General features: G+C 37.3%; 1 protein-coding gene across 11 annotated transcripts in view; it reads left to right on the forward strand.

Annotated features, from left to right (window-relative positions):
• The window catches only part of NEBL (nebulette), a 357,059-nt gene that overhangs the window by 279,052 nt on the left and 50,638 nt on the right, over positions 1 to 27,369 (forward strand). For 7 of the 11 annotated variants that reach the window (XM_007189866.2, XM_007189863.3, XM_007189864.3 and 4 more), the window contains 7 exons: positions 8,430 to 8,543; positions 10,205 to 10,306; positions 14,495 to 14,599; positions 16,371 to 16,478; positions 18,894 to 19,004; positions 21,679 to 21,789; positions 24,055 to 24,165. The exons of 2 other annotated variants lie outside the window; for them this stretch is intronic. In XM_007189866.2, coding sequence (XP_007189928.2) covers positions 8,430 to 8,543; positions 10,205 to 10,306; positions 14,495 to 14,599; positions 16,371 to 16,478; positions 18,894 to 19,004; positions 21,679 to 21,789; positions 24,055 to 24,165 — 762 coding nt within the window. The remainder of the gene's footprint in view (positions 1 to 8,429; positions 8,544 to 10,204; positions 10,307 to 14,494; positions 14,600 to 16,370; positions 16,479 to 18,893; positions 19,005 to 21,678; positions 21,790 to 24,054; positions 24,166 to 27,369) is intronic. 2 more of the 11 variants (XM_007189865.3, XM_007189867.3) reach the window with 2 other exon arrangements.

Genomic DNA, 27,369 nt, shown 5'->3' on the forward strand with positions numbered 1-27,369 from the left:
CCGCACAGAGGCTCGGCGCCGAGCGGCGCTCACCAGCCCGAGAGGCTTGTCTGCTCCCCCGCCGGGGTGGGCGGGGCTGGGAGCTGAGGCTCGGGCTTCGGTCGGATCGCAGGGAGAGGACTGGGGCTGGCGGCGTGAACACAGCCTGAAGGGGTTGGCGCACCACAGCTAGCCGGGAGGGAGACCGGGAAAAGGTCTGCAGCTGCCGAAGAGGCAAGAGACTTTTTCTTGCCTCTTTGTTTCGCTGCGCGCAAGGAGAGGGGATTCAGAGCGCCGCCTAAACGATCTCCAGAGAAGGGCGCAAGCCACGGCGATCAGCGCGGACCCCAGAGACGGGCGTGAGACGCTGGGGCTGCTGCTGCCGCCTCCAAAAAGCCTGTGTGTGAGCACAGGTCACTCTCCACACCTCCCCTCCCGGGAGCCTGTGCAGCCCGCCACTGCCAGGGTCCCGGGATCCGGGGACAACATCCCCGGGAGAACGCACTGCGCGCCTCGAGCTGGTGCAACGTCACGCCGGCCTCGGCCGCCGCAGGCTCGCCCCGCCTCCTCTGTACCCCTCCCTCCCCGCGGCCTGGGTGAGCCAGAGCCCCCGAAGCAGCTGCTCCTTTAACCCCGTCCTGTCTGGGCGGGGAACAGACGCCCTTAGGCGACCTACACGCAGAGGAGGGTCCAAATCCAAAGCTGAACCCCGGGAGCTGTGCGAACAGGGAAGAGAAGGGGAAATCTCTCCCAGCAGCCTCAGAAGCAGCGGATTAAAACTCCACAAACAACTTGATGTACCTGCATCTGTTGAATACCTGAATAGACAACGAATCCTCCCAAATTCAGGAGGTGGACTCTGGGAGCAGGAGATACTAATTTTTCCCCTTTTCCTTTTTTTTGAGTGTATAGGTGTATGCTTCTGGGTGAGATTTTGTCTGTATAGCTTTGCTTCCACCATTAGTCTTAGGGTTAGGTCCGTCCGTGTTTTTGTTTTTTTTTTGTTTTTTTTTTTTTTTAACTTACAAAATTTTTTTTTCCTAATAAATGTTTTCTTAATAATTTTTTCCTTATTTTCTATTTTTAGAAATTAAAAAAATTTTTAATAAGTTTTTTCATATTTTTTATTTTAAAAAATTAAAAAAATTTTTTTTTTCTTAATAATTTTTTTCTTATTTTTTACTATAAAAAATTAATAAATCTATTTTTAAAAATTAAAAACAATTTTTTTTTCTGAATACATTTATTCTTAATAATTTTTTTTCTTATTTTTTATTATAATAGCTTTATTTTATTTTATTTTATCCTCTTTCTTTCTATTTTTTTCTCCCTTTTATTCTGAGCTGTGTGGATGAAAGGCTCTTGGTGCTCCAGCCAGGCATCAGGGCCGTGCCTCTGAGGTGGGAGAGCCAACTTCAGGACACTGGTCCACAAGAGACCTCCCAGCTCCACGTAATACCAAACGGCAAAAATCTCCCAGAGATCTCCATCTCAACATCAAGACCCAGCTTCACCCAACGACCAGCAAGCTACAGTGCTGGACACCCTATGCCAAACAACTAGCTAGACAGGAACACAACCCCATCCATTAGCAGAGAGGCTCCCTAAAATCAAAATAAGGCCACAGGCACCCCAAAATACACCACCAGACGTGGAAGTGCCCACCAGAAAGACAAGATCTAGCCTCATTCACCAGAACTCAGGCACTAGTTCCCTCCACCAGGAAGCCTACACAACCCACTGAACCAACCTTAGCCACTGGGGACAGATACCAAAAACAACGGGAACTACAAACCTGCAGCCTGTGAAAAGGAGACCCCAAACACAGTAAGATAGGCAAAATGAGACGACAGAAAAACACACAGCAGATGAAGGAGCAGGCTCAAAACACACTGGACTTAACAAATGAAGAGGAAATAGGTAGTCTACCTGAAAAAGAATTCAGAATAATGATAGTAAGGATGATCCAAAATCTTGGAAATAGAATAGACAAAATGCAAGAAACATTTAACAAGGATGTAGAAGAACTAAAGAGGAACCAAGCAATGATGAAAAACACAATAAATGAAATTAAAAATACTCTAGATGGGATCAATAGTAGAATAACTGAGGCAGAAGAAAGGATAAGTGACCTGGAAGATAAAATGGTGGAAATAACTACTACAGAGCAGGATAAAGAAAAAAGAATGAAAAGAACTGAGGACAGTCTCAGGGACCTCTGGGACAACATTAAACGTGCCAACATTCGAATTATAGGGGTACCAGAAGAAGAAGAGAAAAAGAAAGGGACTGAGAAAATTTTTGAAGAGATTATAGTTGAAAACTTCCCTAATATGGGAAAGGAAATAGTTAATCAAGTCCTGGAAGCACAGAGAGTCCCATACAGGATAAACCCAAGGAGGAACACGCCAAGACACATATTAATCAAACTGTCAAAAATTAAATATAAGGAAAACATATTAAAGGCAGCAAGGGAAAAAAAACAAATAACACACAAGGGAATCCCCATAAGGTTAACATCTGATCTCTCAGCAGAAACTCTGCAAGCCAGAAGGGAGTGGCAGGATATACTTAAAGTCATGAAGGAGAAAAACCTACAACCAAGATTACTCTACCCAGCAAGGATCTCATTCAGATTCGATGGAGAAATTAAAACCTTTACAGACAAGCAAAAGCTGAGAGAGTTCAGCACCACCAAACCAGCTTTACAACAAATGCTAAAGGAAATTCTCTAGGCAAGAAACACAAGAGAAGGAAAACACCTACAATAACAAACCCAATACATTTAAGAAAATGGGAATAGAAACATACATATCGATAATTACCTTGAATGTAAATGGATTAAATGCTCCCACCAAAAGACACAGGCTGGCTGAATGGATACAAAAACAAGACCCATACATATGCTGTCTACAAGAGACCCACTTCAGACCTAGGGACACATACAGACTGAAAGTGAGGGGATGGAAAAAGATATTCCATGCAAATGGAAATCAAAAGAAAGCTGGAGTAGCAATTCTCATATCAGACAAAATAGACTTTAAAATAAAGACTATTACAAGAGACAAAGAAGGACACTATATAATGATCAAGGGATCGATCCAAGAGGAAGGTATAACAATTGTAAATATTTATGCACCCAACATAGGAGCACCTCAATACATAAGGCAAATACTAACAGCCATGAAAGGGGAAATTGACAGCAACACAATCATAGTAGGGGACTTTAACACCCCACTTTCACCAATGGACAGATCATCCAAAATGAAAATAAATAAGGAAACACAAGCTTTAAATGATACATTAAACAATATGGACTTAATTGATATTTATAGGACATTCCACCCAAAAACAACAGAATACACATTTTTCTCAAGTGCTCATGGAACATTCTCCAGGATAGATCATATCTTGGGTCACAAATCAAGCCTTGGTAAATTTAAGAAAATTGAAATCGTATCAAGTATCTTTTCCGACCACAACGCTATGAGACTAGATATCAATTACAGGAAAAGATCTGTAAAAAATACAAACACATGGAGGCTACACAATACATTACTTAATAACGAAGTGATTACTGAAGAAATCAAAGGCGAAATCAAAAAATACCTAGAAACAAATGACAATGGAGACACGACGACCCAAAACCTATGGGACACAGCAAAAGCAGTGCTAAGAGGGAAGTTTATAGCAATACAAGCCTACCTCAAGAAACAGGAAACATCTCGAATAAACAACCTAACCTTGCACCTAAAGCAATTAGAGAAAGAAGAACAAAAAAACCCCAAAGCCAGCAGAAGGAAAGAAATTATAAAGATCAGGTCAGAAATAAATGAAAAAGAAATGAAGGAAACAATAGCAAAAATCAATGAAACTAAAAGCTGGTTCTTTGAGAAGATAAACAAAATTGATAAACCATTAGCCAGACTCATCAAGAGAAAAAGGGAGAAGACTCAGATCAATAGAATTAGAAATGAAAAAGGGGAAGTAACCACTGACACTGCAGAAATACAAAAGATCATGAGAGATTACTACAAGCAACTATATGCCAATAAAATGGACAACCTGGAAGAAATGGACAGATTCTTAGAAATGCACAAACTGCCGAGACTGAACCAGGAAGAAATAGAAAATATGAACAGACCAATCACAAGCACTGAAATTGAAACTGTGATTAAAAACCTTCCAACAAACAAAAGCCCAGGACCAGATGGCTTCACAGGCGAATTCTATCAAACATTTAGAGAAGAGCTAACACCTATCCTTCTCAAACTCTTCCAAAATATTGCAGAGGGAGGAACACTCCCAAACTCATTCTACGAGGCCACCATCACCCTGATACCAAAACCAGACAAAGATGTCACAAAGAAAGAAAACTACAGGCCAATATCACTGATGAACATTGATGCAAAAATCCTCAACAAAATACTAGCAAACAGAATCCAACAGCACATTAAAAGGATCATACACCATGATCAAGTGGGGTTTATCCCAGGAATGCAAGGATTCTTCAATATACGCAAATCAATCAATGTGATACACCATATTAACAAATTGAAGGAGAAAAACCATATGATCATCTCAATAGATGCAGAGAAAGCTTTCGACAAAATTCAACACCCATTTATGATAAAAGCCCTGCAGAAAGTAGGCATAGAGGGAACTTTCCTCAACATAATAAAGGCCATATATGACAAACCCACAGCCAACATTGTCCTCAATGGTGAAAAACTGAAACCATTTCCACTAAGATCAGGAACAAGACAAGGTTGCCCACTCTCACCACTATTATTCAACATAGTTTTGGAAGTGTTAGCCACAGCAATCAGAGAAGACAAAGAAATAAAAGGAATCCAAATCGGAAAAGAAGAAGTAAAGCTGTCACTATTTGCAGATGACATGATACTATACATAGAGAATCCTAAAGATGCTACCAGAAAACTCCTAGAGCTAATCAATGAATTTGGTAAAGTAGCAGGATACAAAATTAATGCACAGAAATCTCTTGCATTTCTATACACTAATGACGAAAAATCTGAAAGTGAAATTAAGAAAACACTCCCATTTACCATTGCAACAAAAAGAATAAAATATCTAGGAATAAACCTACCTAAGGAGACAAAAGACCTGTATGCAGAAAATTATAAGACACTGATGAAAGAAATTAAAGATGATACAAATAGATGGAGAGATATACCATGTTCCTGGATTGGAAGAATCAACATTGTGAAAATGTCTCTACTACCCAAAGCAATCTACAGATTCAATGCAATACCTATCAAACTACCACTGGCATTTTTCACAGAACTAGAACAAAAAATTTCACAATTTGTATGGAAACACAAAAGACCCCGAATAGCCAAAGCAATCTTGAGAACGAAAAATGGAGCTGGGGGAATCAGGCTCCCTGACTTCAGACTATATTACAAAGCTTCAGTAATCAAGACAGTTTGGTATTGGCACAAAAACAGAAATATAGATCAATGGAACAGGATAGAAAGCCCAGAGATAAACCCACACACATATGGTCAACTTATCTTTGATAAAGGAGGCAAGCATATACAGTGGAGAAAAGACAGCCTCTTCAATAAGTGGTGCTGGGAAAATTGGACAGGAACATGTAAAAGTATGAAATTAGAACACTCCCTGACACCATGCACAAAAATAAACTCAAAATGGATTAAAGACCTAAGTGTAAGGGCAGACACTATCAAACTCTTAGAGGAAAACATAGGCAGAACACTCTATGACATACATCACAGCAAGATTCTTTTTGACCCAGCTCCCAGAGAAATGGAAATAAGAACACAAATAAACAAATGGGACCTAATGAAACTGAAAAGCTTTTGCACAGCAAAGGAAACCATAAACAAGACCAAAAGACAACCCTCAGAATGGGAGAAAATATTTGCAAATGAAGCAACTGACAAAGGATTAATCTCCAAGATTTACAAGCAGCTCATGCAGCTCAATAACAAAAAAACGAACAACCCAATCCAAAAATGGGCAGAAGATCTAAATAGACATTTCTCCAAAGAAGATATACAGATGGCCTACAGACACATGAAAGAATGCTCAACATCATTAATCATTAGAGAAATGCAAATCAAAACTACAATGAGATATCATCTCACACCGGTCAGAATGGCCATCATCAAAAAATCTAGAAACAATAAATGCTGGAGAGGGTGTGGAGGAAAGGGAACACTCTTGCACTGTTGGTGGGAATGTAAATTGATACAGCCACTATGGAGAACAGTATGGAGGTTCCTTAAAAAACTACAAATAGAACTACCATACGACCCAGCAATCCCACTACTGGGCATATACCCTGAGAAAACCATAGGTCAAAAAGAGTCATGTACCAAAATGTTCATTGCAGCTCTATTTACAATAGCCAGGACATGGAAGCAACCTAAGTGTCCATCAACAGATGAATGGATAAAGAAGATGTGGCACATATATACAATGGAATATTACTCAGCCATAAAAAGAAATGAAATGGAGGTATTTGTAATGAGGTGGATGGAGTTAGAGTCTGTCATACAGAGTGAAGTAAGTCAGAAAGAGAAAAACAAATACAGTATGCTAACACATATATATGGAATCTAAGGGAAAAAAAAGAAAAAAAAAGGCCATGAAGAACCTAGTGGCAAGACGGGAATAAAGACACAGACCTACTAGAGAATGGACTTGAGGATATGGGGAGGGGGTGGGGTGAGATGTGACAGGGTAAGAGAGTGTCATGGACATATATACACTACCAAATGTAAAATAGATAGCTAGTGGGAAGCAGCCGCATAGCACAGGGAGATCAGCTCGGTGCTTTGTGACAACCTAGAGGGGTGGGATGGGGAGGGTGGGAGGGAGGGAGATGCAAGAGGGAAGAGAAATGGGAACATATTGTATATGTATAACTGATTCACTTTGTTATAAAGCAGATGCTAACACACTATTGTAAGGCGATTATACTTCAATAAAGATGTTTGAAAAAAAAAAAAAAAAAAAAAAAAAAAGAATACTGTGAAAAATGCCATAGCAGAGGAGTGCTGGGGAGTGGCATTGTGTGTTTAGGGGAGGACCAGGTAGGGAGAATCTTGGCTTTGGTGCCAGCTACCGTGGAAGGTAGTAAAGGAGGTCTAAATTTATTCCATTGGTGATGTTGGCCCTGATTTCAAGATAAAATAATTTTCTAAAAATCAAAGATTTTCTTGTTTTAGGGAGACCTTGCCTGGTAATTAGAATAAACAAGATTTTGCTTGAATTTATAAGGTAAACTGAGTATCAAAAGTTATTATTAGCAAATGGAACTGCAACAGAAAATGTTCCCTGTGAACCATCTTGACATATTTTCCAAATGTGTTCCCACCAGGGTTTTCACAAGCTCCCACTCGTAGGTACCCGGCATGTGTCCCTGAGGGGGAGACCATCACCCAATACACACTAGATTAAAAGAGGTAACATGAGCCATTCCCAAACTGCTTTTTTGTAAAGGTTTCTGCAAGGCAGAGCTTAGGATGTAGAATAAAGGTGAATTCTGAATGTTGTTAAGAAAACAAAATAGTGTAAGAATCATTATGTAATAAAAATATTACAAGAAGACAAAAGAGCTTACTTTTGCTTTTAAGATCTGTGCATCCTTTCCTGCCTATAGGAATCAAAGCGGATGTGAAATGAGACTAGCTATTTTTGTTTTATTTTTGTAAAGAATTTGTATATATATTCTAATTAGTTATCATAACATACATTCACATATTTCTCTATTCATGGAGAAAAATATAGTTCTACACAATAAGTTGATAATACTTCTTTTGGTTGCCTTAAGACTACTTAAACAAAAAATCCACAGTGAAGATTGGAGATGGTTCTGCCGCTGAATACAATTGTGGAGTTAAAGCAGAGAAATGAAAAATGACATTAAATAGACCCAGGATATTTCAGAAAATATAATCCCTAACAATGAGTTTTTGAACAAATGGGAAATGATGAGAAAAACCATGGTATGAGCTATGTCCTGCATTTGGAATAATTCTTTTAGGAAAATTAATATTCAAATTCTGAGATTTAAGACCCATTTTCTAAATGTGGTAGATGTTAAGACATTTGTGGTCTTGATTTCTAACTGATCATAAATGTTAGGAATGCAGAAGTGGAAACTGACATTTAAAAATCCCCAGATTTTAGTATATTATTCTTGTTAATAGGATTTGAGTTCATGCCTAATTGCATTTATGATCCATGTTCAAGTAGAGGTGTTTTTTAATTTAAAAAAAACCCTTTATGCCTAATTAAGCTTTATGGGGGGGGGGAATACCAGGAATTTAAACTTTTGCTATCATACATTTTTAAGGTAGCTTTTATCTGATCTAATTAAAAATCAAACGTGTTACTTTGAAAGCTTAAAGGTAAATGTGCTATTTAATTTATCCTTTTCGTTTCTTTTATGGAAGGTTAAATACAAAGAAAAATTTGATAATGAAATGAAGGATAAGAAACATCATTACAATCCTCTTGAAAGTGCTTCTTTTAGGCAAAGTCAGCTGGCCACTGCCCTGGCGAGTAATGTAAGTTACTTTCTGCCTCATGACTTGTAATTCACAGAAGATTATTTTCAGTATATTTTGATTCTTGTTTTGTCAGACTTGGCTGTGTGGTTCTTGTGATACTTAATCAAAATCATGTAATTTCCAAATAATTTTAGAAAAAGCTGAAGCATATTTTCCTGAAGCTTTTCTGAGAAAAATTTCATATTGTAATTTACTATTAATGGTTACTGATTACTAATTAATTAATAAGTAGGAACAGTATTGCTAATAAAACTATTATAGCTGATCAAGAATAGAAATAGATTAGTTTTTCAGAAAAGTAGTGTGTAGTATCATAAATTAGTGATTATGACAATAGTTAACTCATGTAATTATGCATGAAATTGTGCATATTGTAAAGTATACCTGGTGCATAGTAGTTTATCATAAGGAAATTTCCAGAAATTGTACTTGAGATGGCTTACAATTTCTTTCTTATCCCTTATGTAAATTCTGTGAAATACCTCTTCGTAAGTTTTGTTTTCATTTCATATCTTTAAAAATAAAGTTTCAAAAAAATAAAAAATAAAAAAAATAAAGTTTCAATTTATAAGAAAAGATGTCTTAATTTTTTATTAGAATTAGGAAGAGTATAAAAAAAGAAACATGGAAAAAAATCAATTACTTTGCTATAATTGAATGATGTATAGAGTACCTTTTTAAATATTAAGTTTGACTATTGTTGAACTGTTGCTTTGTTAAAGCATTTAAACCTTTCAACTCCTTTCATATCCTTGGGACTTGGTATATTTTATTTTCATTAATGTTTAGAAGGTATTGTAATTTGTGTTCATTAGCCAGCTTTTGTTACCAGCAATTGAAATAGGTGTTTCTGTCTTTTAGGACCTTTGGGAATATCATAATGATTTATTTTTCTTATTTGATTATTTTTGTGTGTGTACAAACGTAAAGCAAATAGAGTTGGGATATACTTAAAGGAACCTAGAGCACAGTACTGAAAGCTCAAGGTTTAGAATCAATTGCCTGGATTTGAATCTTGCTCCACCACTTAATATTATGCTTTCATCTTTGTGCCTCAGTTTCCTCATCTGTAAAATGGGGATATTTAAAGTATTTACCTACTAGGATTGTGGAGATTACTTAATACATATAAAGTGTTTAAACAGAAAAGTTTTTACTTGTTTACTTACTTACACAGTAAGTGCTTGATGTTTTCTATTATTAACATTTTATTATTATTGTTACTAATATTATTATGTTTCCAAAGCAGCTGATTAAAGAGAAAAGAAACATTCTATATAGTAATAGGGTGAAAACCACCAGAAGCTCTAAAATAGACACAAAATACAATTGAAAGATGGTGGTAATTTCTAAAGAGTAAAGTTTCTATTTTCTTTATTTTTTTGAAAGCAGAATTTCTCTTAAAGTTACTTGATTCTGTTAACTTCACCCTTTCTGATCACATAAACAAAAGGAGTTACCAAAATTTTTTCAAGTCCCTGTAGTTTTCTTTTATTCATTCCGTAGTAAATGAGCACCATCTAGTGGCTCCTTGTAAATTCATTTGTCAATTTCCCATTAAATAATACTTTGTTGTGTTTAAAATAATAATGGCCATAATGCAAAAGCATAATATTTTCTTCTCCTAGATGGTATATTGTTCCATGTTATTTTCATAGGTGAACTACAAGAAAGACATTCAAAATATGCATGATCCAGTTTCAGATCTCCCAAACTTGTTTTTAAACCATGCTTTGAAAGCCAGCAAAATGCTCAGCGGAGTAAGTGGTCGTTTGTTGACAACTGTAGGTGTGTGACTCTCTGGAGCCCATGTGTCTGCAGTGCTCATGAGCACACCTGCTTCCTTAGGCCTTCACTCCTCCCTCAGTAACTAACTTAATGCGAAGTAGTGTCTTGCTTAAATCCCACCCAGGCTGTCGCTTTACAAAGCTAGCTCTTTAATATCTCTGGAATACAAACTTTCTTGTTGAACAGCCACCCTTCCAGGTGTTTGTACCAGCGTCCTTTCTGTCTTTCTCCTTCCCCTTTCTTTGTCTGTAGTAGATTGAAGCCACTTGGAGGTCAGGCTGTTAAGTCAGGGATCTTTTATTCTGTACAGGCCAGAGCAGAGTGTCTGGTATTCAGTAGGTAGCATAAAAGTTATCTTAGTGTAAATTACATCTTCTCTAAAAATAAATTTCAAGGGTGTTTGTGTTGATGCTATACTTTTACTCTTACGAAGGTTTCGATGTTTTCTTCAATGCAACTAGGAGGAGAGGGTGATTTCCTCATGTCCTGATGAAAATACCTGTGTCCACTGCCAAGTGGGCCATTCCATCAGAGCTCAGCTCTTAGATGCTGTTTCCAGCACGCAGTGCATCTGAACCCTGACTTCACTGGATCTCATTCCTGATGACCCCAGCTCACCTGTGCCTGTATTTCCTACATCTCAGAATGGCCCACGGTGATGATGAACTCTAATTTGACCTCAAGTTATTTCTATGCCTATTTAATAATTACTCAAAAATTATCCACATTTATCATATATCTGCTTTGAATCAGGCACAGATTTGATGGCAAAGTATTGATATGTTGGCAAAGAATGTGAAAAAGCAAAAACAGTCATCTTCAAGAGATGAACCCACGGTCATGCATGAGAAAAATCTGTAGTCAAAACCTGGTTCCCAAACCATTAAATAATGAGATAACAGCTTCAGTTCAGGTTAAAAATGTCTACACTTGGCTTTGATATATTGAAACTTCCGTTCATTACTTTGTAATCCTCTTTTCTTCTTGAAATGTAATCTGTGTGTAAATAATTTGTATTCACGGAGATTAATTAATTAATTAATTATCACTGGTCTCTGGAGGAAAAGCAGTCCATTATTCTTTCCTGTCTGTTGAGCAGGGATGAAGGTTGGGAGACTGTCAGGCACAGAATTAGACTCAGTCCCTGGATGCTTAATTCATGCTGTCCTGCCATTTCAATGCTTATCCCCTCCTCCTCTGCCCACATGCCTCTATTCCTTGAGTGGCTCTGTTTCAGTTATACATTTTCTGCCACGACTCATAGGTATGCTTCTAAAAATCAGTATGTTTCTGTGCTCTGAGCCTCTGCTTTCTTCATGTTTAGTCTTTGCTCATGCAGTTTGATCATTGCAGTAGCATTTGACCTGGGACTCTTTCTCATCCCTATTTGGGTTAAATTTCCTTAGGACACAAGGTTTCATGTGTAAATAAGCCAACAAAAATATCATAGTGGTAATTCAAAAATTTGGTAGCTAGGAAAAAGGCATGCCACTCACAGGCAATAATTCTTTTAAAAAATATTGACCTTTATTTTATAATAGTGGTGAAAAGCAATAATAGTAATTGTTTCTATTTTCTCTTCAACAGAGAAAACCCTCCAAATTTGTATATTCCACTTGTTTTATATACCACTTAGAAAGTTTAAACCTTCATTCAGGTTGCTTTTGCCTGGATTATAGATTTTTTTCCCGTTCAGTCATAGAATTGTGACTGAATGGTTACTTCATGGAAGAGAAAGTTTGAGCCAAAAAAGGTGTTACTCTGAAGTGTCTACTTATTAAAGTTGCACGATGTTACACTGGCTCGAATTTATTGTACATCAGAATTGCCTTCTTTTAAATTTTAATGTAAAGAGAATTGGGATTTTGTTGATTTATAAAGGCAACTTAATTTTATTAAAAGATTGAGTAAGGGAATGCTTAAACAGACATTCTGCCAGAATTAGTTGTCAGTTTGTTATAAATGGCTGTTTTTTTAAAGACCTCTGAATGTCTTTGATATAAATCATAATTTTAAAAATTGTAGTGTGTAGAGTAAAATTAGTGCCTTATGAGTTTGTACAGCCATACTGATTAAATTTTTGAGAGAACATTTTCCTTTGGAAAATAGAGCTCTATTAGCTTTCAGTTTCTTTTATAACTTTGCATAAATTAAAAATATATATTGTGTGTTACTCTGTATAATTCCCACTAGGAGGCAACAGAGACTATTATATAAGAAAAAGCATGTATTGGTAATTCTTTTGCAGATCTTAGTTCAAATAGGGTGGTTTTGTTTTGGTTTTAAAATAGGAGTTTCTGAAATTCTCTGTAACTACAATAGATCATTGAGTTAGGGACAGTATTTTTTGACCTTTTCTCAGTGTATACCTGTTATCCCAGACTTTATTAGTTCTGGATTTTAACTTAGTAATGGAATATATCCTAGCTTGTTACATTCAGTTCATAACTATTTTATAAATATATGTTATAAAATAACTTGTAATCAAATTATAACATCTCTAAGTATATTGTTATTCTTTGAAATTATCTTTTTTTAAAAAAATTAGTAGAGAAGCCAAAATTTATTTAGAACTTGTTCTCTTGCGTCAAGATGTACTATGTGAACATTTTCATGAGCTTCCTGGGGGTGCTATTCTCCCTAATGTATTCTGGTTAGAGTTTTGGGAGACACATGTCTTAGTTCCCTAATTGGCTGAAAATGCCTCTGGGGACCATTGCTGCGTCCCCAGGGAAAGGAGTTTTCATGTGTAGGCCACTTGGACCTTCCATCCTTTCCATCCCTGGCACTGGGCCTTCTTCCTGCTTCACTCTCAGATCACTGGAACATCTCCTAAGACCCAAATGTCCTAGCTCTTTCCTGCTCCCTTTCAAATGCTGCTTACCTCTCCCTCCACTCTACACAAAACTGCCATTTTCACTGAAATCCTCATTGTCTTAGGAGCAACAAACTTTAGCTTAAGTCTCTGTAGATGTGAGTCTTTGAGAGTTACCATTTACCTCTAAAAGTCTCTTCCAAATAAGGCAAAATAACTAAGTGTCCAATCTCCAATGATAAAAATCAGGAAGCAATTTTTGTCTTATTGCTGCCTGTTGTATTTAGAGTCCTACACTTGCCAAATTTGACATCCTTATCCATTCTGGTCTCTTCCAAATTCACCTTTTTTTTTTTTTAAATAAATATATTTATTTTATTTATTTATTTTTGGCTGTGTTGGGGCTTCGTTGTGCACGGGCTTTCTCTAGTTGCAGCGAGCAGGGGTCACTCTTCATTGCGGTGCGCAGGCTTCTCATTGCGGAGGCTTCTGTTGAGGAGCACGGGCTCTAGGTGCGCCGGTTTCAGTAGTTGTGGCTCGTGGGCTCTAGAGTGCAGGCTCAGTAGTTGTGGCGCATGGGCTTAGTTGCTCTGCCGCATGTGGGATCTTCCCAGACCAGGGCTCGAACCCGTGTACCCTGCATTGGCAGGCGGATTCTTAACCACTGCGCCACCAGGGAAACCCCAAATTCACCTTTTTGTCTGTATGTCTAAATAATGTCTTAATCCAGTTTCTTCACCTTAAAAATGCAACCAACCATACCCAGATTCCTCAGTTTCTCTTCCAGGCACCTCCTACCCTCTCCTTTTAGGAAAATTAGTTAAATTATTTCTCACCCTCTCATTTTCCTTATGAACCCCAATCTTTCTCAGGGCTGAACCGTTGTATACAACTTTTTTTTCTTTCCTGACTCCAGCTTTCCGTTCCTATGTTCTTTCTTCTTTTCTTTCCTTCTCTTCTTGTAGATGCAATTAAATACATTTCTGTTCTAGAATAAGGACAGGACAAGTTGCCTTTATTTTGCCCACTTTGCCTGTTCACACAAGTCAGGGGTTTTCTGTTGTCACTCCTCAGTGTCGCAAATATCTTTTACATTGTGTTTACAGCCAGTTGTCCTCTGCTTCTCTTGAGTGTTTTAGATGCTGTTCACATTGACCACCTAGAGCTGGTCTGTCTTGCATTGTTGGTTTAGCGCAGGGTCAGAAATCTGTACAACCAGCCATGGGAACCTGGTGGTAGCTTTGCAGCTCTTGTTGGCTTGCATTTTTCAGCTTGCATTCCTAAGCATTAGTTGCTCTCATCGGCCTCTTTTATTCTGACTTTATTTTCATGTTCTCTATTTTAGCGAGAGTATAGAAAGCTTTTTGAGGAAAACAAAGGCATGTATCATTTTGACACGGACGCTGTGGAACACCTGCACCATAAAGGCAATGCCATGCTCCAGAGTCAGGTATGAGACCTCCCCAACCCAGACCCTGTAACACTCACTGCCGGGCACCTGGACCGAGAATGTGCAGCTGCTGGAAGGAATGTGCGTCGTGAAAAAAATCTCAAACACTACGCTCTCTATATTTATTGGTCTGGGGAAGCTTGAACCATGTTTCATATGCAGGCATTTAATAATATCATAGTTACTATACACAAGTTAAAACTTACAATATATGAGTTAATTAATTAAATGATGATCATATCTCATAATTTCAATTTTATAGTGTACTGATTTGTCATTTTGAGCTGCAAAAGTAATTTTCCAGGCACAAAGTTCATTATAATTTCTCAGTTCAATTATAAGTGTATTAAAAAGGAAAAACTATCTTACCAGTGTATTCTACGTTAATGTTTCTTTCGACTATGAAATTCTATGTACTCTCTGAAAGAAATCTTTAAAAATATATTTTTTCTTGAACACATTAAAGTTGATAACTTTTTTTTGGTTCTGAATTTCAATAGTTGCAAAAAATGTTATTTCCAGCATCTATTAAGATAAAATTTTACATCACTCTTTTAAATGGATCCCATGGTACATAAATTCCATAATGATTTGATATCCACCTTCATTTATTTAAAAAATATACAAACCCACTCTCCTTTAAGGTTTGGAAATGTATGTGTTCTTCTCTTGTGTTCTTACTTTTATTTCGCTTTCCCCACAAAATTTTATCCTAACATAGTGTGTTATTATACTTCACACACTCTCATCGATCATTCTATTATACTTCTCTAAAACAAAAGTATTCCTAAAAATAGGAATTTAAAAATTTGTTATATTTCCTGCCACCACAAAGTTCTAAGTTTTGAAAAGGTTCTTTTGGATTTAATTACCATTAAAATTATTATTATTATAATATAACTTAACCAATTTCATAAGTAATTATTATACCTAAGGATTTTAATGAAAATACATTTCTGAATGAAATGAGTCATGATCAAAATTTTTCTGTGAATTTAATTTAAAAAGGTATATTGCTAAAAAAGCCGACCACTCTGACAGCTTACAGAATATAATTCTAGTTTTTGTTTTTAGGAGATAGAAAATATCGATCGTTTTATAAACTGAAATAAGATGGGGATTGGTTGTAACTGAAATAAATAATTCATGTTATGATATTATTAAATAATGCTTAGTGAAACTGAAAGAAGTCACATAAAAGCTCTGTGTGTGTGTTTTACTCAGTGTCTACGGAAAAATTCAGCAGTCCCAAAGAACACTGTCTTTCCTTTGTCAGAAAGAGAGAATCACAGCTATGTTTTTCTTCTTGTTCATGATTTACTGCTAGGCATTCAAAGTTATCACGGGGATCTCTCTCTCTCTCTCTCTTTTTTCTCTCTCCTTTTTTCTCTGTCTCAGCCTCTCTGTCTCTTTGTCTCTCTCTCTCTATATGTACCTATACCTGTGTGTGTAACATGTGTGTATACATATGTAACCCCACATATATGATACATATCTATATATCTCAGCTGTCTAAATACTTATACAAGTCCTAGAACTACATTATTTAGTTCTAAATCATTTTTATCCCTTAAAATTTTTAATATATTACCTGTTTACTTTCACTGTATATCATTAACCACAGAGAATCCAGTCACCAACCTAAATGGCCAGAAGAATGTGATTTTAGAAAATAGGGTGATTGGTTTTGCACATGTATTTATTTGACTTTGCTCTATTTGTGTAAGGGCTTGTGAGCTTTATGTGCCTTTTATACTTGTTTTCAATGAAGGTTAAGTACAAAGAAGAGTATGAGAAAAATAAGGGGAAATCGATGCTTGAATTTGTTGAGACACCATCATATCAAGCTTCAAAGGAGGCTCAGAAGATGCAGAGTGAGGTGGGTCCCTTTGTTTTGTTATCAACTGTTTAATGCAAATTGGATGTTTTATCATTGAGAGGAGCCAGTAGAGTGGTTCAGAAAGTTTAGTGGGTCCGGAAGAAAGTACACTGCACTGGTTGGCTGTTTCTGACATTAGGTGTAAATCAGCTTTAACGTTTAACTGTAGTTATACATTTATTATATGCTGTGGAATTAACTTATGTTGGGGACTGTGTGGGTCTTTCATTAATATTGGCTTTCAATTTTTGCTATTCTGATTTCTGGTATTGTCACTAGGGGAGAATTATCCTTTGCAGAGGCTGAGACATGTTTTCCCTTAAATTATAGCCATTGGCTATTAGATTTTTAGGCTCAGCAATTATGTTTCTGCTCATCAGGGCTTGAAGAGGAAGAAATCTTCCAATGGAAAATATCTTTGAACCACATTTATACTATAAAGATTTATACTCTATAATTTATTCTCTATAAATTGGCAGATAATTTTTATACTAGAAAAATAATGTATCTAAAAATCTTAGACAAAGTTTGATGTGAAAGATGTCTTTAAATGCAGGACCAGTGAAGTAGATACAAGAGATGGTTTTTATTCCTAAGGGATAAGCTTGACCATGTGCTTCTTTAAGAGCCTCCCACAGGTAAAGCTAAGTATGAACTCAGGAAAAGCCACTAATTTTTTGTTATAGCCTATAATTAAGATTCTCTCACTTTCTTCTAATGCCAGATGTAGGTTTAGCCAGTGTGTTTTCTAGAAGAAATCTCTAAATCTGGCTTTGAGAAGTTCTTTGTCTTCTGTTCCACAAATAGAGCTCTCCTACAAAAAGCATACTTCAGTGTTTTTTTCTATTTTCTAGTCATATACTGGCGAGTTCAAGTCATCATCAATCTTCCTAGTGAGTTACTTCTGTCAAATAATTTTTTTTTCAGAGAAGGGCCTTTTGAAGTGAAAAATATGAAATAAATAAATATGCATATATTTGTATTTCATTTTTAAGAGTCATTTTTGGCCTCAAAATGCCCTAGCTTCAGCTTTATAATTATGATCTCAGTTAGTTCCACATAAAGAGGACCACTTCTCATCATTGTTCTTTGGTGTGTCTGTAGTTCCTTTAATTCAGGATGTTTTCTTCTTAATTAGCTCTGTTAGTTTTTAAAGAACATCTATTTCTCATGGCTATTCCTGGATTGGTAAATGGTAAATGGCCATGTGTAACTCAAATGTAGGGGAGGGGACAGCATATTCTCTCATCCTGCCTCACAGTTTGGAGAATTTCTGTGTACAATTACCTATCCCTGTAATAAGTACATAATGATCCTGGAAATAGCTTTTCATTTTGCATTAATAGGAATAAATTCATGCAGAATTTATTTGTATGATCTTTGTGTTGCAATTTGAATAAAATATTTAGCTGGTAAAATCTGGACCCTTGTTTGTCTGATAAATATTTCACATGGATGGACATTTTGTTACTTAGGGAGACTTTTTATAGTCATGAATCCTGGGTTTCCATTGATTTCCAAACGCCTAGCTCAAATGTAGAATTTAGAGCCTAATAACCAAAGGGTGGCAATGTCAAAAGGGCAGATGGGGATATGGATTTAGGCCCTCCGCAATCTTCTTTCATTTCTTGTCGTGAACTCTTACCCAAAGAACAGTTTATCAGGTTCCAGATAAGATTCTCCTCACAGTGTAACTTGATTCATATCAACTCCATAGATGGTAGAGAAATATTCTCAATGCCAAAATCATTAAAGGAAAATCTCCTCCAGCCTCCATTACATTTTAGAAATGGTCCTTTCTTTTTTCTTGGCCGTGCCACGCGGCTTGCTTGCGGGGTCTTAGTTCCCGGATCAAGGATTGACCCCCACCAACCGCCCCCACCCCCCAGCCCTCGGCCGTGAAAGTGCCAAGTCTTAACCATTGAACCACCAGGGAATTCCCAGAAATGGTCTTCCTTGAATTCACGTAAGACTAACAGTTGAGGGGGATGATGGGGACATGAACGTTCATTCTACTTTGGTTTGAGTGGATTTCCGTGCCTCTAGATCTTCTTCCAGTGGGTGGATCCACTATCTTTTGGGCGAACCAATCAGGTGATCCAGTCAAACAGCCAGCTGTATTGGTTCTCCTCCTGAAACGGGCTGATGTCAAACAATAACAGAGTCTGAGATGTTAAGTAGCCCCTCTCAGAATGCTTTCCTAGAGGGAGCCGGTGTACTTGAAGAGCCCGCTTTTGTTTGGTAGAATTCTAAAATTTATGATAAAGTTGGAGTTATTTTCCTGTAAATAAAACTCAGAGGTGGTAGAATTATATATGAAAAACATCAGTTTTGTTCCGGGAACCCTTGTTCTATTATCTTTTCAACAGTCACTAATATTTTCTAAATTAAAAATCATATGGTCTTATCTAACAGAAAGTTTACAGAGAGGATTTTGAGAAGGAGATCAAAGGAAGGTCATCGATGGATTTAGACAAGACTCCAGAGTTTTTACATGTAAAGTACATCACCAGCCTTCTGAAGGAGGTATGATCCTACTATTGCTATACAAATCTACAAAAGACATTTAAAGAGATAACCCAGGAAATAGGTACTAAACAATTCTCTACTAATTCTCTAATTCAGTGTTTGAGTTATTCATCCATTACTCTTTCCCTCACTTTGAGCTTTACTAATAGAGTTTTCCATTTTCAATAAAAACAGGTAAGTGTTAACATTTCCATTTAAAGATAAGGGAAGAAATTACCCAGAGTTCCTGGAAAAACTTGAAAAATAGTTTGATTTTGTGTTTGGGTTGTAGCTTAGAAGCTCTATAAGTAGTTTTACAGCTTTATAGCAGTTAGTTTTTCAAAAAAATATTTTCAATATGGATGAGGCTAGCTTGATTCACTCAAATTTAGTTATTGTAAAAACACATATTAGAACCATTTTTTCCTGTAACTTCCCTGCAGCATTCTCATGACACTTGATATCAGAAATGAGGTGCTTATGTGTGACAGTCTGGATAAATGGTACATTTATAAGTGGTTTTTGTTCTAAGTAGGGAAAAATAATATGTTTAGCATATAGAACATAGGAATTCATGTCCATTTTTCATTTTATACTCAGCAGGACTTCCTCCCAACCCCCAAACTTAGTGGTACATTTTGGCTCACGGCGTATTATATTTGTTGAACATTAAGGCCCTCAAATCTAACAATTAAAAATATCATGTTCACAGCTTAAAAGTTTTGTTTTTGTTTCCTTTTTTTTTAAATGGTTGCTAAGTAACTTGGAGCTCTTTCAATTCCCTGTTTAAATAGATTCTCTTTACATTAAGAGAAAGCGTTAGAGAACTCCATTTCATCCGGAATTTTGAACTGAAGAAACTATTCCTGAAAGAAATGTCTTAAACCAGTGAAATAAATTGGAGTATAATTACCCATACAGACATGAATCATCATGAACTTTTTAAATAAGCAAATGCCAACTGGCCTTTACCATTTAACTGCTTTTAGAAATTTAATGTGATTCACTGTTGTAATATATGCTGGGCTGAAATAGGCATATAATTTATGGAAGAGAGTCCTTGCTACCCTACCTCTTCTCACTTCTAGATCCTATAAAAGCTTTTGAAGTTGAAGGGTGATCATGTGGCAGCTTCCTGATATTACTGTCTTCCATTTAAAAAATATGCACTATTTATATGAATTTTTTAAAGGGGAATCTTTTTCTTATTTACATACAAATGCCAATGTGAGATCTATTTTGAGAATCATAAATGACTTAAGAATTCCCTGGTGGTCCAATGGTTAGGACTCCGTACTTCCATTGCAGGCGGCCTGGGTTCGATCCCTAGTCAGGGAGCTAAGATCCCGCATGGCGTGGCCAAAAAAAAAATGACTTTAATATACATGCCATCGCCATTCTCTTCTTTTTTCTTTTTGAATGAATCTTATTTTAGACTTACTGATTCAGAATGTATGCATCAGTGTAGGAAAAAAGCCTAGAGACGATGATTAAAAATCTTTTAATTAAGTTATAGTGATGTCTAATTTTAGAAAGAGACTCAGTGACTTAATGAAATTGTGACTTCCCTTTGAAAGTATGAGCATTTAGCTTTAAATTGTCTTCTCATTCTTTACTTTATGGTCTTTGCATTTCTGTTGCCATTTAAAGTATTCAAAGTATCATTTTATACTTCATTTCATTTGATTTCATCAATTGTCCTTGACACTGGTAGAACAAGTACTTTTATTTTCATTTTGTTCGTGTGGAAATCAAGGCTCAGTTACTTAAAGTTCTCTTGAAGGTCACATGACCAAATAAGTGAAAGAACTCTGACTTTCATCCAGGTCATTTGACTCCAGAGCTCTTTCCAAAATTACATGCAGGTCATTACAATGTCTTGTAGGCTATTAGTTAAGCAGAGTACCGGCTAATTTAATTAAACTGGACAAAGAGAAAATAACATCAAATGAATCCTAGAATTAACTAGAACATGATTTCTTATCATTAAAGGAAGTCTCATCTTTCATCTGACAAGTTAGTCATAAAGGCAGCTTAGTTGAATTGGATTAAGATATATATTGTTTTCATAATTCAATTAGTAAGAAGACAACAAATTCATTAGCACACACAAAAAAACCCATGTTATATATAAGGATTAGTAAAGACATTTGGATCTACTTAAAATATATTAAAATGGGCGAAATTCAGACTATATATTATCAATCTGTAGGAAATTATTTGGTTTTACAAATCTTTGAATAAAACGGAAACTTAAAAAAAATTTTGGCCATATCAGTCCTTTTGATTTTGTAACTTTTCATTCTTTTCCAATTATGTTCTTTTGATGATTCATATTTTATAGACAGCTTTCAAAGACATACTTCAAATAATTAGTAAGAAACATGCATTCCTAAGATCTTCCTCACCGTTTAAAGGGAAGATGTCTTTTTAAAATATGGCAGCAATATGGTACCAAAATATATGAGAGGAAAGGATGAAAGAAAAAAGACTGATAATATTGGAAGCCACTCAAACATGATTAAAAAAGAAAATGAAGTATCTGTAGGTAATAAAGAGCATGAATGCTCAGAAATCTGGTTCATTCCTTTCTAGAAATATTTTCTTTCTGTGGTCTCTGGAAAACATGTAAAACAATATATAAATTAGAGTTTCCTAATAAATTTCAAGCAGTAATATTCTTGTCTCATAGAAGGAATATAAAAAAGATTTGGAAAATGAAATAAAAGGGAAAGGAATGGAACTTAATTCAGAAGTACTTGATATTCAGAGAGCAAAACGTGCATCTGAAATGGCTAGTGAGGTGAGTACATTTATTTAACAATTGAGAATGTATGAATTTTCAGCTGATTTCCTTGTCTGTAAATCTTTCTCAGAGATTTTACAGTTGACCCTTGAACAACATGGGTTTGAACAGTGCAGGTCCCCTTATATACATTTTTCAGTTGTAAATTCTACAGTACTCCACAGTCCGTGGTTGGCTGCATCTGTGGGTGCCGAGGAACCTTGGATGTGGAGAGCCGATGATAAGTAACAGGTGGATTAATCCTCTTGTTGTTTAAGGGTCAACTGTATACAGTATAAATGTTCCACAGCTTTTATGTGTAAGATGATTATAAGCGGCTATGACCTAATAGTCTTTTCCCAATCAATGAATTAAAAAAAAATGATGCCCACCATCTCCTGTCTATGTGGTGTGAGACAAATGACCATTTCCTCATTTTAGAGAAAATTCTATATAATTAACCAAAATAATTTAATAAGGTTTAACTTCATCTTTTAAACAAGTGAAAGGCATATTAGGAAGGTGTGTTATCATGGTCTGTCAATAACTGTAGTTTAAAAGTTCCCATGCTCTCCTGCCCATAAACAAAATGACTGTCCTAGTCCTTGCCTAGCTACCGAGTCCACTTAAACCTCTGTATAAAATGATAGTGGCCGTTACTTACTTTACATGAAGTTTATAAGAATGAAGTGCCTTTGAAGTGCTTTAAGTCCTTTAATCCTTGTGTTATGTTATTACTTTAATAGTAAATAATGGCACTGTGTTTTGAGGAGAATCTAGCTGACTTTAGCAGTGAAAAAATTTAAAGCTTGATCCCCATATGTTAATAAACAGCGGCGATGATGGTGGTGGTGGTGATGATGGTGGTGACCCTATTAGGTTGCAAATGATAGAAACCCAACTCAAACTGGGTTAAGCAACAAAGAAACTTTGTTTTGGTTTAAGAACAGAGAAATCCGAAGACCAGGTTTCCTTCAGGTTGGAATTCGAATGATGTCTCTCTTCCTTCATCCCTCAGTTCTGTTATCTTCGCTGTTGCTTCATTTGTGAGAGGCTGCTTCTATGTGATGGCCCCTCTTCACGACAGGATAACTCATATCTGTGGCCACTAATCCCAGTAGGAAGTGAGCATCTGTTTCTTTAAAATAGGATTAAGGTCTAAGGATTGAATCTCATTGGGTCACCTTCTGTCCTGTGCCCATACTTGACCCAATCAAGTCTGGAGTCAGGAGTCAGTTAACTTTCTAGGTAGTTTAATGATGTTTTAAATATAAAATATTCTAAATTGATATGTGGTTTTAAAGATTTACGTTCATCTTTGGCTAGTGTTCTTTACATAAATTAAAGGAAACATTAAAAGCATTTTAGTGGAATTAAAAGTATATGTGGGTAGTAGGAAATCAACCCACCCAAAGTTTATGGATTGAGAGGGGTTAGAGGTAATTCCTCAAGAGAAAATTGTAGAACTTTTTGCCAGGAGAGGGAGGGATAGATGCTGTTCGGGCAGAAACAGCAGCTCTCTGCCACGATGTCTTTGGCTAATATTGTCATTACACTTACCTGCGTTAGTAATTTTCTACAAATTCTTCTGTTGTGGTGACATATCCAGTGACATTCAGAGTCAGATCTTGTAAATCACTTGTCAATAATACTTGGAAAAGTTGTTTTAAACTCTCAATGGCAGAGTTCAGCCAGTGAAAGTTGAATGGCAACACGGTAGCAGGAGCAGCAAAAAACCCAGGTCTTAGCGTGTGGGTATAAGAGTGAAAGACCAGAAAAAGCTATCAGTTACGGAGAACCCGCTCTGTGCTGGGCACTAGGCTACCTGCTGTCTCACTGACCCTCACGGTGATCCTGCACGGAGGAATTATTATCCCCATTTGCAGATGAGTAAACCAGAAATGTGAAGAAACATTCCCAACGTCACACACACAGCCAAGAGTGCTCTGACCTCAAAATCAGTCTTCTTTCTAAAATATCAACTCATTTAAACTTGCCTCTCTATCCTTCAGGCCTCAAGACAATTGTCAGTGAAGATTCTCACCTGGCAACTGCCTTTTTATAATAAAAATCTTCAGAGTGTATATACTCTTCTTCAGTGAGAATAGTGAATATAGTTCTAAGCAGTTCAGAAAATTTACTTCTAGGTGGTCATTCGTAGTACAAAGTAAGCTATGTTTTCTTTTTTAAAAAAATATGTTTAGCCATTTTTGGTATCATTGAATACAGATGTATGTTTGTCCCCTGAGTGTCTGAATGTTGTAAAATGTTGCTTTTTTACAGAAAGAATACAAGAAAGATCTGGAGTCAAAAATTAAAGGGAAGGGAATGCAAGTTGGCACTGACACCCTTGGAATTCAGCATGCCAAAAGAGCTTCCGAGATAGCTAGTGAGGTTAGTAGAGTGAGTGATGCAGACCTTGAGACTCGTATTTTGGAACTTAACAAATCATAATAACAAACTGATTAGTACATGAAATTTTCCAAAGCTTTCTGTGACTAGTTTAACAGTTTGGAATGGAAACCATCTGCAGTCATCATGCTTACTGGGAAAATTTACAGTTTCTGCTTTGCTCGTTAACTTCAAGTATATCAAAGAAAACTTGGGGAAAGGCATTTTAATAGAACACACACACACACCCACACACACACACACACACACCCACACACACCTGCTCACTTTATTCCGTAATACAAATTTCATGTTAATTTTAAACTATGATAAATATTTTCATACCATTTTTTCTTTAAGGATGGATCGTGTGCTACTTGGCATATCTGCGTTTCCAACTTTGTGAGCAGAACTTGAAAATCACACATCGAGACTATAAAATGACAATCATGCCATTTCTGTGTGATTTGGTTGCATGTTCTCAAAATATCCTCTGTTGACCTCATCAACACGTCTGAAATTTCTGTAGGGTCAGCATTTTGGGTTGAGGTTGATTCATCTAATGCCATTTTCTTCTTCATGTAACACATGAACAACAGGATATTAATTTAGAAGTTTTTTCTTAGATGCTATGACATGATAGATACAAGATAACAAAGTTGTAGCAGTCAGAAGGAAATGTGTATTTTTCGAAGGAAATACCCCAGAATCAGTTCCACATCTCTTGAATTCCCCCAGAAATTTTGAAAATGTAACAGGACCACTGGAGCAGAGAGTATTTGGGAAGAGATGACTTAGAAGAAGAATACATAAAGAGAAAATTGGGGTACAGGTTAAGGGGTGCAGCTCACTTACCTCAAGGCTGGCTAAGGTGAGGCTTCAGTGGGGTTACTGGGAGAGCTACGATGTGGCAAGTGCTATTAGGAAGAGCTGGCTTAGGACTGAGTCCCACCCAGGAAATCTGGAGGTTGAGAGGTAGCTGATTAACTGCCGGGGGAGTTACTGCTGTGTTGGGATCTGCTTCCATCCCCAGGGTTAGGTACTGGCCAGGGGAATGGAATAGCCATAACTGACTTAGTCAAAGAAACTAGGGATGGCAGAGAATTCTTGACCAATAGGGATTCCATTTAGAAATGGTGGGGGGTGGGGTGGGAGGATGCATGCTGAACAGGCACTTGAAAACCTTCTTTGACTCTGCCCTTAATTCTGTCATCCCCCTGAGAGATAGCAATTGTTACAAATTTGCTGTAGAGCCTTCCAGGTCCATTTTTATTTGTATATAGATAACTATACACTTGTGCACACAGAGACTTAAAAAACCTTAAATAAATACCATGTACTTTGTGCTTGCTTTTCTCACTAACTATTACGGACCCTTTTCCATGTTACTTCACATAGTTCTACTTCATTCTTATAGAAAAATTGTGTTCTATGACGTGGATGTGACTATGCAACCATTTACGTCTGATGTCCCATAGGCATTACCACATGTAAATGACATTTAAATGTATTGTAACAGGGACTCAACATTCCATGCCGAAAACCCTTAATTTTTCCCTGGATCTGCTCCCCTCTTCCACCCTCTTCTTAGCAGACGGTGTCAGTGAAATCCCAGAAGTCACTTTGATTTCTCTTGTCAGCACGTTTCATTTACTCCAGCCCCATAATGACTTCCTAGATCCATCTACTCTCCCCGACCCTCATCCAAGCTGCCATCTCTATCACCTGGATCATTGCAGTAGCTTCCCAACCAGAATTTTGCTTCCATCATTGACCTCTTAGCACCCATTCTCTACCCAGCAGCCAGAACAACCCTTGAAGAATTAAGTTGTGTGGTTCCTCCCACTGAAAACGCCCCAGTGGTCTGCGGTCACGTGCAGCATGGGTGCTATACTCCTTGCTCTGGTTTCAGAGCCCCCGGCTTCGCGTCCTCAATCCTGTACCCTTCTTGCCTTGCTCGTTGTGTTCTAGCCTCACAGGCTTCCACGCTGTACCTGCACAAGGTTTATGGTCTCTGTACAGCGCTGTCGTCTTCCTGAAAGTCCTTCCCCTGGGTTTTTTTTTTAAACTTTATTTATGTATTTATTTATTTATGGCTGTGTTGGGTCTTCGTTTCTGTGCGAGGGCTTTCTCCAGTTGTGGCAAGTGGGGGCCACTCTTCATCGCGGTGCGCGGGCCTCTCGCTATCGCGGCCTCTCTTGTTGCGGAGCACAGGCTCCAGACGCGCAGGCTCAGTAGCTGTGGCTCACGGGCCCAGCTGCTCCGCGGCATGTGGGATCTTCCCAGACCAGGGCTTGAACCCGTGTCGCCTGCATTGGCAGGCAGATTCTCAACCACTGCGCCACCAGGGAAGCCCTTTCCCCTGGGTTTTGCATGGTTGGTTCTTTCTTGTGCTCTCTCTTGCCATTCATTTCTTAGATGTATTAGTACTTTCTTATGGTGGCCTCCTTGAGCTTCTGAGTAGCTAACTACCCAGTAACTATCAAATCACTACTCACAATTTTCTGCTATTTTTGTTATTATGAGGAGAGTGTGACATCCGGTATTAGTTCAAGGTCCCGGATTGGAGTGTGGGAGTGGGGTGGGGAATTTGGAGCTGTAGAAGAGTTTTCCAAATCACCCTCATGGGGCTGAGACTTGAAGCCAAAAGAAAGCATACTTCCTCTGGAGAAAAGAATGTGGGAAGAATAGAAATTTTGCATTTCACACTTTTACCTAAGAACCTTCTGTGACATATTCCTTTTATGAAAAGTTGGAGTGTTGCATCTTTCCTTAGTATGGTAATACATTACTTTATTCAGCCATGTGCTGGTTTAGATTTCTCTGAGTACCTTGGGACTGCATGCAGTTGACACTTGAACAACACAGGGAGGTTAACCCACATATAATTTATGGTCTCCCCTATGTATTTGTGGTTCCTCTGCACCCACTGATTGATCCAACCACAGACTAGGTAGTACTGTGGTATTTACTATTGAAAAATATCCATGTATAAGTGAACCCGCGCAGTTCAAACCCATGTTGTTCAAGGCTCAAACTTAGTAGGGAAATGGTGCATTTTTGTTATTGAGAGCCTATGGGAAAAACAGGCCTAGGGGAGTCAGCTGTACTGTGGTTACAGGTAGCTTAAACCAATTTTGGTGATGCTATTACCTTTGTAATCCGGAGGTCTCATTTGCGTGTAATTATAACCATGTCCCAGTTTGC

Source organism: Balaenoptera acutorostrata, chromosome 3 (genome assembly GCF_949987535.1).
Source record: "Balaenoptera acutorostrata chromosome 3, mBalAcu1.1, whole genome shotgun sequence".
In the NCBI taxonomy this organism is placed as follows: Eukaryota; Metazoa; Chordata; class Mammalia; order Artiodactyla; family Balaenopteridae; genus Balaenoptera; species Balaenoptera acutorostrata.